Below are 15,876 nucleotides of genomic sequence, written 5' to 3'. Positions count from 1 at the left end.
TGCTGACATGCCACCTGGACAGCTTGCCTGCCAGTACATGTCAACCCATGCAGGAAAGACCGGGATCCGAGCCAGCTATCCCTCGGCCCCACTGCTTTTACTTTTAGATACCCGCATAGTGCTGAGAAGCATAGCATCAAATCAAGAGAGAGATCGTCTGATCACCCATGTTCATGCATTTATAGTAATCCGCGTACGTTGTAGTTGAATATACGAGTAAAAAGCATTTCTGGACGCGCCGCGGCGACTTTCCAGCTTCACCGCCAGGGCCGCTCACGTGCGCCCAGCCTCACTCTCGTCATCCGGTCTCCGCAGCAGCGGCCAGAACATGCCAGTTACTGCTTAAGATCGGCCCCTTTTTCATGGCTTTGCGGCCTTGTATTTCTCTGCGTCCTTTAAGCATGGGCTGCTCTGCCTGCTATAATGGCGGACGAAGGCATGTCCATTGTTCCCTACGGGTCAGGCAATCTTGACGTCGTACTGTAAGCTTCCGCTCCAAGCTTCCCCTCACCCCCAGCCTGGCTCCCCCACCAGACACATTGCCCAGTATGAAGATATTTCTGACAATGCTTCTTAACAAGCCGCCATAACGACTCTGTCGTTGTTTCTGACCGAGACTCCCAGCAACTTGTTCTTCGACATGCAGCCGAAAGCGATGACGGCAACCTGGAGCTTGCTGACTGCCCGTATTGCCATCGACCCCTACGTGATAGCAGCTCAGCCCAGGACGACCACCATGGCGGAACGCAGCCGGAGTTCATCAACCCACACTATTTCCGCATGCTTCATAATAGCTTGCCCAGCTCTGTGAGCTCATCTAGCCCTCCGTCACCCCGCCGACGTCTGGTGCCGCCCGCACTTGCAGACGGTCCCACCAGCGAGCCCAGCTACTCGGGTAGCGGCATACACTCTACGCAAGGAATCTCTTCCGCCGCTTTTACACAGGACTATTTCAAGAAGTTTTTCGTGGAAGAGACGGTTTTAGGAAAGGGAGGGAAAGGAGTGGTTTTGCTGGTAAAGCATGTGCTGGACGGTGTATCGCTCGGACAGTATGCCTGCAAGCGGGTTCCCGTCGGAGACGATCATGAATGGCTAGAGAAAGTGCTCGCAGAGGTGCAATTGCTGCAGCATCTTACACACCAAAATCTTGTTTCATATCGACATGTGTGGCTGGAGAACGCGAAGATCAGTACGTTCGGGCCCAGTGTGCCTTGTGCATTTATTCTTCAGCAATATTGTAACGCTGGGGATCTGCATAACTATATCTGTGGTTCGGTTGACACTCCGACAACCACTGAGCAGCTGAAGGAGCGTCTGCGCAGAAAGTCCCGAGGAGGGCCGGAGCCTCCGTCTGAAGCTGGTGGCCTTCGCAAGTTGAACTTCGAGGAAATTTATTCTTTCTTCAAGGACATCACCTCGGGGCTGCGTTACCTCCATGCTAATGGATACATTCATCGTGATCTGAAGCCAAACAATTGTTTGCTTCACAAGACCAGTGACGGAATTCGAGTGCTCGTGAGCGACTTTGACGAGGTTCAGGCGCAAGACTCGATGCGGAGGTCTACTGGGGCGACCGGGACGGTTTCCTTTTGCGCTCCGGAAGTTCTACGGCGAGATTATCCAGGGGGTCCATTTGGGAACTTCACCTTCAAGTCCGATATCTTCTCTTTGGGGATGATTCTCTACTTCCTCTGTTTTGCGCAGTTGCCCTACACCCACGCCGACCTGATCCATGAGGAGAAAGAGGACCTCGATCAGCTCCGTGAGGAAATCAGCCATTGGGCTGGGTTTGACGATGCGCAGTTTATCAGGCCGGATTTGCCTGGGCAGCTCTACACATTCTTAAAACGTCTACTGTCCTTGGACCCTGACGGGCGGCCGTCTGCAGACGAGGTTCTGAGCGGCCTACAGGCTGGTGCCAACGTTAACGAGAGTTTTCGATCAAGAAGGACCAGTCCAACAAGCCCTGACATACGTCCAAGCGCGAGGATTCATCCGGTGGAAAGCACGGATACTCCATCCTTCCGGCCATCCAGCTCTCCGAACAAGTCTCTGACACGGAGTCCAGTGGCTGTACGACGAAATCCACTGTATGAGTCGGATGGTGCCGAGGCTGCATTGAGGCCGGTTGTAGAAGAGACAAGCCCGTTGTCAGAGCGAAACACCCCGCTCAGCCCGGAAAACGACATGATGGTGCGGCCTTGGTTCTCTAGCGCACAATCGCACTCTCCCGCACAAGCCGAACATCGCGAGGCTCCCCAGGAGCGACCGCAGCCTGTCCAACAGTTACTACCCCCGCCTCCCGGTCGTTTCTCCCTGGCTAGAGTCTTCCCGGGCGCTGCATCACTCATCGACTCGCAGATCCCTGCAGTGGCGTTGCAACTGGCGGCATTCCTGCTCAAGGTCGTCTCCACCTTCCAACCCTGCAGTCCTCTGGCAGTCAATCCCTGGGTTGCTTATCCTCTACTTCTGCTGGCTGCGGTCAACTTCCCAGCCGCTGGGCTATGGAGCCAGATTGTTTCTCTTCTCCTCCACCTTTTGATTGTCAGTTTGTCAATGCGGATGGAAGCACTGTGCTGGCGGGCATCACATAGTGCGATATTATTTTCTCGATAGCTACGCCACATCGCGGCGTACCGGCGTTGTGTGTGGTCAAAAGTGAGCAGGAAGTCTGTACTTCCCAATGTATCGGGCCTAACGATATATGTATAATGAACGAATGATGAACCACCGTTTTCTTTGGGTTCTTACCTGGCTTTTCGTTATCCTGTAGACTACCTATCTATTCGTATCCATACAAGAGTAGCATTGGTGAGGAAGTTGGCCAAGACTGCGAAGGATCGGACTAAATGGCTTACCTGCATTAAGCTCGCATCAGCCCGGGGGGCAATCACCTCATCGACTCCTCGTTTCTGATTGGCACAATTCCGGCTTTACAGGATGCTCCATCATTTACTATTCTGATACCTTCTGCCTGGTTGTTTCTTATCTCTCTCTTATAGTAGCCGGCCTCCCCGCTGCAATTTCGCTCATGCTTCTAGCTTCAGGTTTTTTAGTCCCTCTGCCCCCTGCCCGGCATGGCAACAAGCCCAGAGGCCATCGAGCTCTCGGAAGCTACACACCCTCGGGAGAGTTTCGAGAAGGTCCAGCAAGTTCCGGAAGATGTAGTCGGCGACACTACCGTCCTACAGGATGATGAAGCTAAGCCTGAAGCTGAGCCTGAGCCCGGTGAGGCCATCTATCCCCACGGGGTCCAATTCGTCCTCATTTCCCTGTCCCTTTGTTTCTGTGTCTTTCTGGTTGGACTGGTAAGTGCTAATGTTCGCAAATCTCCGTGCGTTGGTTAACGTCATATTAGGATGCCACGATCCTAACCACCGCTGTTCCGCGTATAACCGACGAGTTCGGGTCAGTGGCTGATGTTGGTTGGTATGATGCTGCTTTGTGAGTCTATCCTACAGATTAGTGTCAGCCCTGTATATCCCTACTAACGGCGTCCAAGTCGACTCACCTCCTGCATGTCGCAGCTTTCCCAGGGAAAGCTATATGACAACTACCCAGTCAAATGGGTCTTTCTCGTCAATCTCCTGCTGTTCGAGGGTGGCATTCTTCTCTCGGGCCTGGCGCCGAGTTCATTCATCTTCATCATCGGAAGGGCCATAACCGGCTTGGGTTTCTCTGGGATCAGTCAAGGCTGCATGGTGTAAGCACTACAGTACCTAGAGGCATGTCTGCAAACTAACAATCATCCAGCATAATTGCAATTTCTACGCCCCTACGAAGACGACCGACGTTTGTCGGCCTAATCAGCGCCAGCGAATACACCGCCATCGCCATAGCCCCTATCCTTGGAGGCATACTCACATCCGACCTATCCTGGCGATGGTGTTTCTACATCAATCTGCCCGCTGCAGCGCTACCATCCGCCGTGCTTCTGCTTCTCAAGCTCCCGACCATCACCCCCAGGGGCTCAAAAACGCATATCCAGAAACTCCGCGAGCTGGACCTACTCGGATTCTTCCTCTTCGCACCCGCAGTACTATGTCTCCTCCTCGCGCTCCAATGGGGCGGCGATACCTACAGCTGGACCAACGGACGAATCATCGCCCTTCTCGTCCTCTCGCCCATCATCTTCACCGGCTTCTGTCTCCTCCAGCACCGCAAACAAGATACCGCCATGCTCCCACCGCGCGTCCTCCGTAAACGCATCATTATAACCGGCGCGGCCTTCAGCCTATGTCTCTCAGCCTGCCGCGCCATCGTCCAATACTACGTACACTCCCCATTCTCCTCCCTCTCCTCTAAACAGAAACTAACCAACCCCAGCTCTCAATCTGGTTCCAAACCGTCCGCAACGCCACCCCCCTCCAAAGCGGCCTCAACACCCTCCCCCTAGTCATCGCCGTCCTCATCAGCGCCATCATCGGCGGTTGGCTCATCTCCCGCACACGCACCTACACCCCGATCCTCCTCCCCGCCTCCCTCCTCGTCATCGCCGGGATTGCCCTCATGACCACCTTCACCCCCACCACACCCGCCAAGCTCTGGATCCCATCACTCATCCTCCTAGGCCTCGGCTCCGGCAGCGCCGTCGGCGTGCCCTTCATGGCCGTGCAGGCTATCCTCCCGTTGAAGGACATCTCCATAGGCATGGCCCTGATGACCTTTTCGCAGGACATCGGAGAAGCGGTGTTCATCAGTGTTGCGCAGGCGATATTCTTGAACCGCCTGACGGGAGATTTAGCGGAGAGTGTGCCCGGGTTGGATCCGGTGATGGTGACGCATTTGGGTGCGACGAGCTTGGAGGGTAAGTTGCCTGGGAAGTACTTGGGGGCGGTGATAGGGGCATACGATGTTGCGGTTAGGGGGACGTTCTTGTTGGCAGTTGCGTTGGCGGGAAGTGTGTTTGTGGCGGCGGTTTTGGTAAAGAGAAATCCGTTTAGGGTTGGTGATGAATTGGGGGAGGGAGATAGAGAGGAGAGTACTAGTAGTAGTAGAGGTGTGTAAGACGATAGGTTTAGTGTAAGTCGATACAGTGTATAGTAGTGTCTGCAAGCGATGCACAATGTTGAGAAATTCATTAACCCGATGTAGAAGATCTGATCAAACCACATTGGGGAAGAAAAAAAAGAAAAAGAAAAAAGAGTATCTTAACTTGATGTCAAAACCATCTACTTCATATTCCCTATAGTTATTATATAGCCAAAAAAGAAAAAAGAGACAAGTAAAAAACTGCGCCAAGCGAGATTCGAACTCGCGTCGCAACCTGATCCAATGTCAGATTGGGAAGGTTGCATCCTAACCACTAGACGATTGGCGCCGGTTGTTAGAATACCCACTCAATTTTAGTCCTATATGGTGGGTGCTGGTTGGTCGTTTTCGCTCTTTTGACAGCTCGGGAACCATGTTTTGGAAGTTTTTAGGGTGGAAAGTGGATCTCTGGATGATGGGGCTATTGGTAAGAAGGGTTTGAAATGAATTTTTTTTTCTCCTCTGCTGGAGTTGGGGGGGGGGGGGGGGTTTGATTTGTGTGGATTGAGGGTGTGGGATTGGGAGTGTTGGCTGGCTGACTGACTGGATTGTCGGTGCTGTTGGTAAGTAAGGTAGGTTGGGTTGCCTTGTTGGGTATGGTGGCGAATATCGTACTTTTCTTTTTGACTTGGGTGGCTCCATAGGCATTCTTTCTTTGTGTGTTCAGAGTACCAGATTCTAATATCATATTTTATGATGGGCGTATTCTTAGTCAGATCATTAGTCCAAATGGTGAAACTCGTACTTCATGGTATCGTTTCTCTGGAGCAGTAATTATCTGTTCACGCTGGGCTAATACCGTCGAAGGATTCAATGTCCGACAAGAGGCCTTAGAATAAGGGCACCGTGTCATCATTAGTACTATAGCCTGCAGTTAAACAGTAATAGTTAGGTTCATAGTGAGAAGACATCTTTTTATTGTATGTCGTTAGGTGTCCCCAATCTGCGATTTGGTCCTACATGATGGGTTCAATTCAGGTTTAGTATTTCGTTGGGTCATTTGTGAAAAGCACTAGTAGTACTGCTATTCTTATGTGGCTAATGTCCGTATAGCAAATAAATCTATGTATAAGTTCATCGTCATTCGACAGAATGGTAGTAATCATAAGATGGACACAAGGAGGAAAACATGAGAAGAGATAGTGTTGGATAGGCTTGCTTCCATTTTGCTTACGCACTTGGGTGCAATGGTGATATTATGATAAATATTAATATTTAGGAAAGTATGGGTCATAAAAGATCAAGTACTGACTGGCTCTTTAACCTATTGTTGCTGATAATTCAAAGAAGTGGCTGAAACGGTGGACAGCTGATAGGGCATGGTTCTAGGTGCTACCCATCATGAAAAGACGAAGTCTGGACTGCAAGTAACATAGAGGTTAGGATAGCCTCATACATATATTAATTCCCTCGATGTCTCTATTGTTGAATATCAGTGCTACCCTTATAGATCTGCAATCTCTTCAGCCTTGGATCGAGCTTAGCATTGACTTTGGACCCTGACGGAAAGCAAACATGTGATGTCATTGCATAGACCAGCTGAAATGGGACTACAAAAGATTCCTGAATGAGTTGGACGACTCAAACTATTGTCGAGACACATCAGATGCTATGAAACATGCACCTCGACAATAGGAAGATAAGAAATGGAAGGGGATGAGTTGTGCTCGTAAACTGAAACGGCGAGGAACGAATGACGCCAATGCCCCGCCGCCCCGCCGGTTCAGTTGACTCCGGCCTCCCCGCATCCATCCTCCGTCTTTGCTGGTCTTTCCCCTTCTCCCTTCCACCTTGAATACCTTCATCTTACCTTCCAACCACCGTCATGGATCGCTCCAACAAGCCTGCCGCCATCGGCGTCGGTGCCTCTCTTCCCCAACCCACCATCTCCCTCCGCGACAATACCGTTGAAGCTACCCTCCCCACTGGCGAGTCCGTCACTGTTTATCTCTATGGAGCCACCGTCACCTCCTGGAAGCTTGCCAATGGCAAGGAACAGCTCTTCGTGAGCGAGAAGGCCAATCTAGATGGTTCCAAGCCTATCCGGGGTGGCATTCCTGTCGTATTCCCGGTATGTCCTCTTCAGCTGATCACCACTTAACAGCCAGCTTGCTCTCTATATCTCACCTCCCTTCAAGTATCCATTGAAAGGCAAAGCAACTAACTCCTACTCTCAATAAATCAGGTCTTCGGCCCTCCTCCTTCCAACCACGCCACCTCTGCCCTTCCCCAACACGGCTTCGCTCGGAACTCGAACTGGGAATTCCTTGGCAAATCCTCCTCCGAAGCCTTCGGCCGTGACCGGAAAGAAGGCGAAGACGCCGTGAAGTTGGACTTTGGACTGTCGCATCCCATGCTGAGCGAAGAGTTCCAGAAGGCCTGGCCGTACAAGTTTGGACTGGTGTATAGCGTGACTCTGACAAAGGGGAGCTTGGAGACTTCTCTGCAGGTGCAGAACCAGGGCGAGCAGAACTTCGATTTCCAGGTGTTGATGCATACGTATTTGAGCGTTGAGGTATGTCGTTAGCCTATTTCTGGGCTAGGGTCAGGCTAACCAGGTATGCAGGACATTACGAACGTCCGGGTCAAAAACCTCCAGCAAAAAGAATACTTGGACAAGACACAGGGCGGTGCAGCTATCACGGAGACCTCGGAGGCAGTGGAGATCAACAAGGAAACGGACCGGGTGTACAAGGCATTGGATCCGAAGGTGCCGATTATCGTGTCCACGGCGTCGGATGATCAGCCTCTGTTCTCGATCACACGAGAGGCGTTGACGGATGTGGTCGTGTGGAACCCCTGGATCGAGAAGGCCAAGGGTATGGCGGACTTTGGGCCTGACGAGGCATACAAGAACATGCTTTGTGTCGAGGCCGGTTCCGTTGCTGGCTGGCAGACCCTGGAGGCGGGTGAATCTTGGGAAGGTGGACAGACTATCCGGCCCCGGTTGTAACTGGGATAATAGGATAAGTTTAACTTTACGTGAATAATCATGCAGTGACGATGGATGCCTCAGCTGAGATTGAAATAGAATTTTACCCTAGTATTGTACTCCGCGTACGTTTAGTATTGTATGATGTCCTCTCCAAGATCTGCCCTTTCCCCAATCTTATCTCCAGACAGAGCCACTCACCACCCCAACTTGCCCAAAGCAACATATGAGCTAAACCGACCCTCTAACAACCGCCGCCTCGGGCACCGAAACCGAAACCACCCTCGCACTCGCCCTCTGCGATCCTCTCCTCCAAGGCCAACTCCTCCTATCCCCTCCACCCCCCTTCTTTACCCCACACAAAGCCCTCTTACACAGTGGACAAAACGCATTCTTCTTCGTAACCCACGGATCCAGACACACCGTATGGAAGATATGTCGACACGGCAGCGATCGGATCTCGTCGTCATCCGCGAACTGGTCTATGCATATTGCGCACGTGCGGTGGTTGTCTCCGCTTGTATCTGCATCTTCTGTGTCTTTGTCTCTTTCTTGGCTATCGTTGATGTTGGTGTTCACTGCTGATTTACCAGAAGTATTATCTCCGGACGTCGATCTCACTTGTGCTATCGCACCCGATGGTAGATCCTCCTTCTGCTGCTGTTCCTGCTGCTGCTGCTGCTGCTCATTCTGCTTCCCAGCCAACCAGTACTTGTACTTCACCTGCGGATAAAGTACCTCGATGAGCTGCTGTGAGATCACGATCCGGGGATTACGTTGTCCCCCCGCCGCCGCCGCCATTTCGGCGTCCGAGTAGGGGTATGTAGAGCCGTAGAGGCGACGACGACGGCGACGGCGACGGCGGGTGCCGAGGATGAGCCTGTAGTTTTATCTTGATTTAATTACATGTTCTTTCTTTGATTGCATGGAGGGTATATATACACCTAATAAAGGGGTGGAAAGACATACATACCATGTTATAAAAAGCAGAAACGTCACGAGCACTGGAGCTAGATAGCCTACTAATGCTAGTGAGGATACTTGGACCATGATGTATGTAGTGGTGTTGCGATGGTCTTATTCATTGTTAGTAGCTGAGATATTGTATGAATAGGGTAGGTAGGTAGGGGTATACTCACGTTACAAACTACCTATCTATCTATCCAGGTAGCTAGGTAATATGATCCCGATGAAGTGAGAGCTGAGTGAGTGAGTAAGTAAAGTACACTATAGCGCAGTCATAGACCCCGCGATAAGAAAACCAAAATCAAAGTGTTGAGAAGGTTAGTTAGTTAGTGAATACACCACTGCTTGCTATCGGGTCTCTTTTCCTCGTTTCTCCGGGACCATGACGCCAGTCTGACTGACGACTTTTGAGTCTTTGATTCAGGGTTGGGTCATTAGTGTGGTCATGTTGAGGATAGAGACTCAGTTCTGATGGATAGATGAAGTAGGTCAGTTAGTATTTAGCTGACTGATGTGCTCGGGTTTTAGGGGACCCTGACGCCCCGGAGGATAAGCATGGTTGGTTGGTTGGTCGGTTGGTAAGTAGTAGTAAGCCTCCTGGATGAGGGGAGAAAGGATGGGTATGTGGCAGTGAGGATGAGATGACGGATTGACTCCTGTCAGCGGCCGAGGATTCCGCGGATTAATCATCTTGAACTACCTTAAGAACTAGTAGTGACTAGTGATTGGGATTAAAATATAGGTTTATGGTATGCTGGTATTACAGTTGCATTCTCCAGTCTTAAAAGCGTGATGAGTACATTCAGCTTCCGCATCGTCCATCTTATAATAGAACATAAGACCGAAAGAATAATGGCAAATCAAGCACAGGATCATAAAACAAATGAGACTTCTTTTGATGGCCATGGTCACAAAATAAAACAGTCAGAAAGACAAAAAAAGAAAAAGCAAGGAGTATAAATATTTGAGACTAGGATATAGACAAAAGTACAACGCCATCGCTATGCAAAATCCATTCAACCGGTGTTTCTCCTCAATGCCTCATGCGTTTCCACCCGGATATCAAATAGTAAATCGTCAATTTCCTTTAGCGAATTTCGATCCAACTTGGCCAGTTTCACATCGCTCAATACTTTGCGGAGGGAGTCTGTGATGCCAGCCTCTGTGATCTCTGGCTCCTTCTGGCTTTCGGTCTGCGTTGTGCGGGATACTGCTCGCGTCTTCTTCTCCGTCGTCTCCAGATCTTTCTCTTCAGATGGCGCCCCCTTCTCAGGGATAGGTTCGGTCACTGTGGGCGCGTCTTCCATTTGCACGTCATCAGGAGCCGTTTGCTGGGTCTCGGGCACCGGCTCATCCATCGGTTCGTCAACCTGAGCTTCTGTTGAAGGCTGCACTGAGCTATCCGGTTCTGGGAGTTGCCCAGTTGGTTTATCTTCAACAGTGATCTTGGACTCCCTTTCATCCTTGACAGGTTGGTCCACCGCATCTCTAGTAGGAGTCTCGTCGTGATGGGTCTCGATATCTTCTCTAAGTTGAGGCTCTTCTGGTATGCTGTCTTTGGTCTTGTCCTTGGTCGACTTGCGAGAACGACTAGGTCGTGGTGACTTCTTCGGAAGCGGGCTCTCCTCAGGAATGGCTGGCGCTGCCTGTCCACTGAGACGAGAGGATCTGCGTTTTTGAGAGCTGTCTTGGGTATCCAGGGCCTTGGTCTTCCCGCTATCAGTACTAGCTGCTTGCTCGGCGGGCTTGCTCGTGGTAGTCATATCACTCTTAGACTCCGTCTTCCGTCGCTTCGGCGCCGATTCGGCAGGGGATGATTCGACCTCCTGTGACACGGTCATCGGTCTCTTAGACCGAGTAGCACGACCTCCCTCGATATCTGCGACAGAAGGCGTCTTTGTGAGTCTTGAAGAGCGACGCCGTTCTTTGCCCGAAGGTGTAGATTGCTCTGCCTCGCGTTTCCGTTTCTTATTTGCGCCCTGTTCCGCAGCTGTTGCAACATGTTCTACACTCGCTGTGTCGTCCAGATCTACAGCGAGTTCTAGATCCTGCTCCAACTGAGACGCAACCTGGGTCTCCATGTCGTCGCTGCATGAGTCCGCTATATAGTCGTAGCCGTCTATTGATTGTTTTTCTTTGTCTTTCGGTTGCTCAGCATTGACCTGGTGCTCTGGCTCGATGACAGGCTCCTCGGTAGCACCAGAATCCGTAACAGGGTCTTGGGAAAGCCCGGCGTCACGGGGACCATCCTTCGACGAATCCTTCGATTGCCTGTCTTCAATGGAGAGACTTTTGTCTTCTGGCAATTTGCCTGTCGATGAACGGAGACGCTTTGTCAGTGGCTCCTCTGAATCAACTGCCATGCTTTCATCAGTCGCTTCCGGTTGACTGGACTGAGCGTTCATTGCCTTCTTCTGCCTTGACGAACGCCGGGCCCTCCTCTTCGATCTTCTGCTCCTGCTCGACGTAGTGTTCCCTGATCCTGGTGTGGCCATGTTTCCTGTGTTACTTCGAGGTTCAGGACTGGTCGATTTCAGCTTTGGAGGGGAGGATTGAAGTTCGTTTTCTAGAACAGACTCTTCTGCTGCTGGAGTCGACAGCGACTGAGGTATCTCGGGTTCGCTCAATTGCGTTCGGCTTCGAGTACCCGGCGTAGGGGAAGAACCGAGAAACCCATATTCATTGTCAGTGGCGACAGGTGGTAGGGTCGGGGTTTGTGGAGTCCCGGCGTCGGCATCCGCGTTGCGCAGGTCGCGCAAGTGCGGGGGCGTCATGAAACCAAGTTCTCTTGGAGTATTCGTCGGAGGTGAAGACGAACGAAGGCTTTCAATGATCGAAAACAACTCGCTACGCTTCCTAGGGTCTCCCGATCCCGTCGGGAGGGGCATCGAATGACCCGTGGCCACATCCGGATCAGAGTCATCGTCAGTTTGAGATACTTGGCCTGCTGAATGTCCGGTCTGCTTCTCCGAAGACGTAGGCATGGCTTTACGCTCAGACCCTCCGGTTATAGGCGACGAGTTCAGCCCCAACGTGAATGGATCATCAAGTATGAAAGCAATGCGAGACTTGACCGATGTATCGACTGAAATGGCCTTTGCATCTTGACGATCGGATTGTGCCTCGGACTGGAATTTCTTAGCAGGGCAGGCTGGAATTTTGTTCAGAATACGTACCTGTAAATTTTGCCGATGACCATGCGGCTGCTGAAGCTTCATCTGGACTTCAATATCGTGTAGCGCGCGAGATATCGTCTCGGGGCAGGGCAAGGACTCTTGTGATCCAAACGAACAACGCCAGAAGTCAAGAAATCGTTTTGTTACAGAGGCATGTGTGGATTCAAGACCCGCACAGATTATAGGCTCGAACTTTTGTACACAGAAGGCGTCGTGAGGTTGTGCTGCTTGCAAGATGTTCAAGACGGCTGACGACAGCGCGCGACACTAATTCTAAGTTAGTACGTAACACAAGCCCCTTGCTTCGTACACTTACAGCAGTAAGGATTCTGCTTTCCACGCCACTCTCAGCGTTTATCTTGCGCTCCCCGTCTTTGAGATAAAATGCAAGGGACTGCTGGAGGTGTGAGAGTATTGCTGTACGGAAAGTAGGTACACCCGATCCCAGTAGAGACGTCAGACACTCGATGAAATCTGCAATGCCGTTTGGTTCGACAGGATCAAAGCTTTCGTACGACTGACGAAGAGTCCTATCCACGAGTTCGATCAACTTGTGAGGGAAGGCCATTTCATGAGTTCCCTTTGCCGTCTCCGCCTCGTGGCCGTAAGGAATTGAGAGCGAGAGTTTCAAGAGTGATGCGGAGGGCTTGCAGGTATTCCGTGTCCCTTGTTCTATGATAGATGCGGCAAGAGGTTCCATGGCCATGGTGGAAATAGCCCGATCACCCTTTTCGGTTCTTACGACGCGGATAAGAGAATCAACAAGCGGATTCCAGACTTCGAACACGTCGGAGAACTTCAAGCCGGCAGAAAGGATGTTAACAATGTTCTCATAGTCACGGCAAACTGAGCCATCACGTTCGCGAGCTGTCTCCATAGGGAAAGAGGATAAAGAGCTTGCAGACAGCTGTGCCACAGACCTCCACACGGTTTCAGCTAGACTATCATCGCCAATATGAGCAGCCGCATCATACACATGTATATCTGCGCATTGGCTTAAGAATTCCAGACGTGAGCTCCTTGATAGCTTGTCACTGCAAGTAGCTTCCAGAACACGGGTAACGAGGCGCGAATATGACGGGGAAGGCCTCGAATGACCAGGTAGTTCACTGATAAATCGAAGAAAATGTAGGATGGGACTGTCTAGACTTGTATTCGCCTTTTGATGACGATGCGTAGGCGTAGTAGCAGCCTGAAAAGTCTCATCGGCTGTCTTGAGGAGTAATTTCTCGGTAAACCGTGCGCTACCAAGACTGTAGATCATAGTGGTGGCAAGAAAGCTGAACCGGTCATAGAAGGCATCCGTTGAGTCCTTCTCGATAGCCGCATTGAGCGATGAGGGCCCGGCGTTCCAGAGGCGCTGAAGAAGGCCAAGCACGTGTGCTACAGCTTGCATCGATTCTGGCGTGGGCGTAATCTCTTTGCTCGACGCATGTGACAAGGCCTTGGACAAGCCGATCCAGGCTGTAGCAATATTCGACCGCTCAATATCGGGGTTCCAGACAGAAGACTTGAAGATCTCCTCAAAAACGCTCAAAACCGATGTTATCCTCGACCGAATCCACCTACTGTCAATGGATGGCAACTCTTCAGGGTCCAGCTTGTTGCTCTCATTGACCTTGTTCTCCAACCAAACCTTCGCTTGAGGGCTCCAGAGCATATTGGATAGCACGTGGGCTACCCTGTCGCTGAGACTGGGTACAGACGAAAAGATGCTCGAAGCCGGTGAAGCGACATATTCTTCCCAGACGACATCAAGATGCTGAAACGATGCCGAGGGACGGAAGGCGTAATAAAGAAGATTATAGTAGCTGCACAAGGCTAGCTGACTGGGTTGTTTGTCTTGCTTCTTCCGATCGAACTGAGAGACGATGGGCTTGCTCAGCATCCGCAATAACGAAGGGCTTGTTGTGTCGCTGGGACTGACGACATAAACAAACCGATTCCAGCCAACGATGGCCTGCGCTTTAATTGCAGAATCACTGCAATTGAAGCATCTCTGCAGCACAAGGACCCATTCTTTGAAATGCTCCCACTGATCGACGTTGAACTTTTTGCTGCGCAGGAGTAGAATAATCACACTCCATATCTGAGGTATGTGGACTCCGCAATCAGAAAGTGCCATCATGCGCGTCATTCGCTCGCAAACTTCCGTCACAAGCTTCCTCCGCTCATCGAGAGGTCTGCTGAAGACCTCACGGACGCATTTCGACAAGGTTGGGTTCGGTCCGCACGCTATAGCGGTCTGAAAGCCCACCGAAATAGCCTTGATCCTGATATCTTTGACATGGTGTAGCAAGCCGGATATGAGATGATCCATCCACAGGGATGCATTTGAGACGAAGATCATCTTAGATTGGTTGAGGACACGAAGATAGATGCTTAAACGCTGGGACACAATTGCGCTTCCAGTGACGCGATTAGTCAATTCATGGAGAACCGTCAAAATGCGTATTATTCGCGTGTTCGTCATGACCTTGGCGTTAAAGTTCTGGGTTGACAATACGGACAAGTAGTGAGTTACCACAGACTTTGGCATCTTCACATCTTGAAGACAGTTGACGGAATGATCGACGAGAAAAGTCTTGAAGTCATCTGGCAGACGCGCAGAGATCTCACTATGCCAGACCAGTGCAACAGCCAACTTAAGGGCCTGTATTACAAGGTTGGTATGTAGCGGTCCGCCGGTTGTCAAGTCCCGGCTAACGTCCCGATGTATGAACTGAGTGATCAAGCCCAACCTCGCTATGATTTCTTGATCACCAGGCAGATTGTCATATGCCCTCAGGGCCCCGAAGAACTGCATGTAGGCGTCGAGCCTTGAACTGACAGCCTCTCCAGCGAGCTGTTGTAAGATTGACTCTAGAAGCATGGCGAAGGAAACGGGAGCTTGAGGTTCAGCAGACGGCGAATTGGTAGCAGAATGAGATGTGGTCGGTTTGAGGATAGATTTTGTAGGTTTGCATTCGTTCGAGGGAGGCAGGGACTTGAGGTCAGATTTGGATTTCGCGGCGGAATTGGTGAACGAGGGAGGTTTGATGTATCTTGTCCATGGTGAGAAGTTCACGCGCTTGGATTGTCGACTTGACGGAACACCAGTTGAGCCATTGACGGAAAAGGGAGAGTCGCGAGGCGTGTGTACAACAACCGGAGAATCTTCAGTTCGATCATTTTCAGACAGCATACGAGATGATGTCCTAGGTGGAGTAGGCGGACGAGCAGACAGAGGACCGAGAACCTCCACCATATTTCACAGAATCGGACGACGAAAAGAACGGGGACAAGAATGAAAGAAGGAGAAGGAACATCGCGATACAGCCTAGCTAGAAACCACGCTGTCCATGACCCAGACCGAAGCTGTCGACAAGCATGAGCAAGGATCAAAGCCCTGGTGAAAGTAGGATAGCCGTGCCAGTTTGATCCTACCGGGGCCGCGCCAAGCCACGCAACTCAAAAAGACGCGCCTGTGGCTGAGCCACGCGTAAAGTGGCAGCGCCGCGTTTCATGCCCAAGGCAGTAAGGCACTCAGGCACCACGGAGAAGGCTTCGGAGATGAACCGGAGCTGCCCACCCCCCAATTCTTTAGTTATTATCTTCAATTTTCTCGTTTCCCCCATTCACGTTGCTTGTTTTCAAACCCAGAACGAGTTGTCAATGTAAGTTTCATCTACTTAACTACTAACCACAGACTGCATGCATTGATTTATGTCTGTCTCGTCAACCTTGTGTCTAATACCATTGCTGCATGTACAGACTGCGGAGATACTGTGC

The 15,876-nt window shown here is 51.0% G+C and overlaps 5 protein-coding genes and 1 non-coding gene across 6 annotated transcripts; 3 read left to right on the top strand and 3 right to left on the bottom strand.

Moving 5' to 3' along the window:
• Positions 1–423: 423 nt before the first annotated feature.
• IKS1 (protein kinase IKS1) lies at positions 424–2,616 on the top strand (the record flags this gene model as incomplete). Its single annotated transcript, XM_041691315.1, has 2 exons — positions 424–482; positions 582–2,616. The coding sequence occupies 2 exons, from the start codon at positions 424–426 to the stop codon at positions 2,614–2,616; spliced, it is 2,094 nt and encodes a 697-aa protein (XP_041544812.1).
• A 461-nt stretch (positions 2,617–3,077) lies between these two features.
• AKAW2_51390A (MDR family MFS transporter) lies at positions 3,078–5,007 on the top strand (the record flags this gene model as incomplete). The annotated part of the gene is made up of 5 exons (XM_041691314.1): positions 3,078–3,308; positions 3,359–3,444; positions 3,503–3,703; positions 3,754–4,273; positions 4,327–5,007. The coding sequence occupies 5 exons, from the start codon at positions 3,078–3,080 to the stop codon at positions 5,005–5,007; spliced, it is 1,719 nt and encodes a 572-aa protein (XP_041544811.1).
• A 226-nt stretch (positions 5,008–5,233) lies between these two features.
• Positions 5,234–5,320, bottom strand: AKAW2_t50016S. Its single transcript has one exon. It is a non-coding gene; the product is annotated as a tRNA-Gly (tRNA).
• A 1,536-nt stretch (positions 5,321–6,856) lies between these two features.
• AKAW2_51389A (D-hexose-6-phosphate mutarotase) lies at positions 6,857–7,984 on the top strand (the record flags this gene model as incomplete). The annotated part of the gene is made up of 3 exons (XM_041691313.1): positions 6,857–7,102; positions 7,217–7,546; positions 7,598–7,984. 3 exons carry the CDS (start codon positions 6,857–6,859, stop codon positions 7,982–7,984), a joined length of 963 nt encoding a protein of 320 aa, XP_041544810.1.
• A 210-nt stretch (positions 7,985–8,194) lies between these two features.
• AKAW2_51388S (putative RING finger protein) lies at positions 8,195–9,013 on the bottom strand (the record flags this gene model as incomplete). Its single annotated transcript, XM_041691311.1, has 2 exons — positions 8,195–8,843; positions 8,937–9,013. The coding sequence occupies 2 exons, from the start codon at positions 9,011–9,013 to the stop codon at positions 8,195–8,197; spliced, it is 726 nt and encodes a 241-aa protein (XP_041544809.1).
• Positions 9,014–9,945: 932 nt separating this feature from the next.
• AKAW2_51387S (putative telomere length regulator protein (Rif1)) lies at positions 9,946–15,352 on the bottom strand (the record flags this gene model as incomplete). Its single annotated transcript, XM_041691310.1, has 3 exons — positions 9,946–12,057; positions 12,106–12,372; positions 12,422–15,352. 3 exons carry the CDS (start codon positions 15,350–15,352, stop codon positions 9,946–9,948), a joined length of 5,310 nt encoding a protein of 1,769 aa, XP_041544808.1.
• Between the last annotated feature and the right edge of the window lie 524 nt (positions 15,353–15,876).

The sequence above is a fragment of the Aspergillus luchuensis genome, chromosome 5, assembly GCF_016861625.1.
Source record: "Aspergillus luchuensis IFO 4308 DNA, chromosome 5, nearly complete sequence".
Classification (NCBI taxonomy): domain Eukaryota; kingdom Fungi; phylum Ascomycota; class Eurotiomycetes; order Eurotiales; family Aspergillaceae; genus Aspergillus; species Aspergillus luchuensis.
Note: the sequence above shows the minus strand (reverse complement) of the source record. Positions and strands in the feature narration are given on the sequence as shown.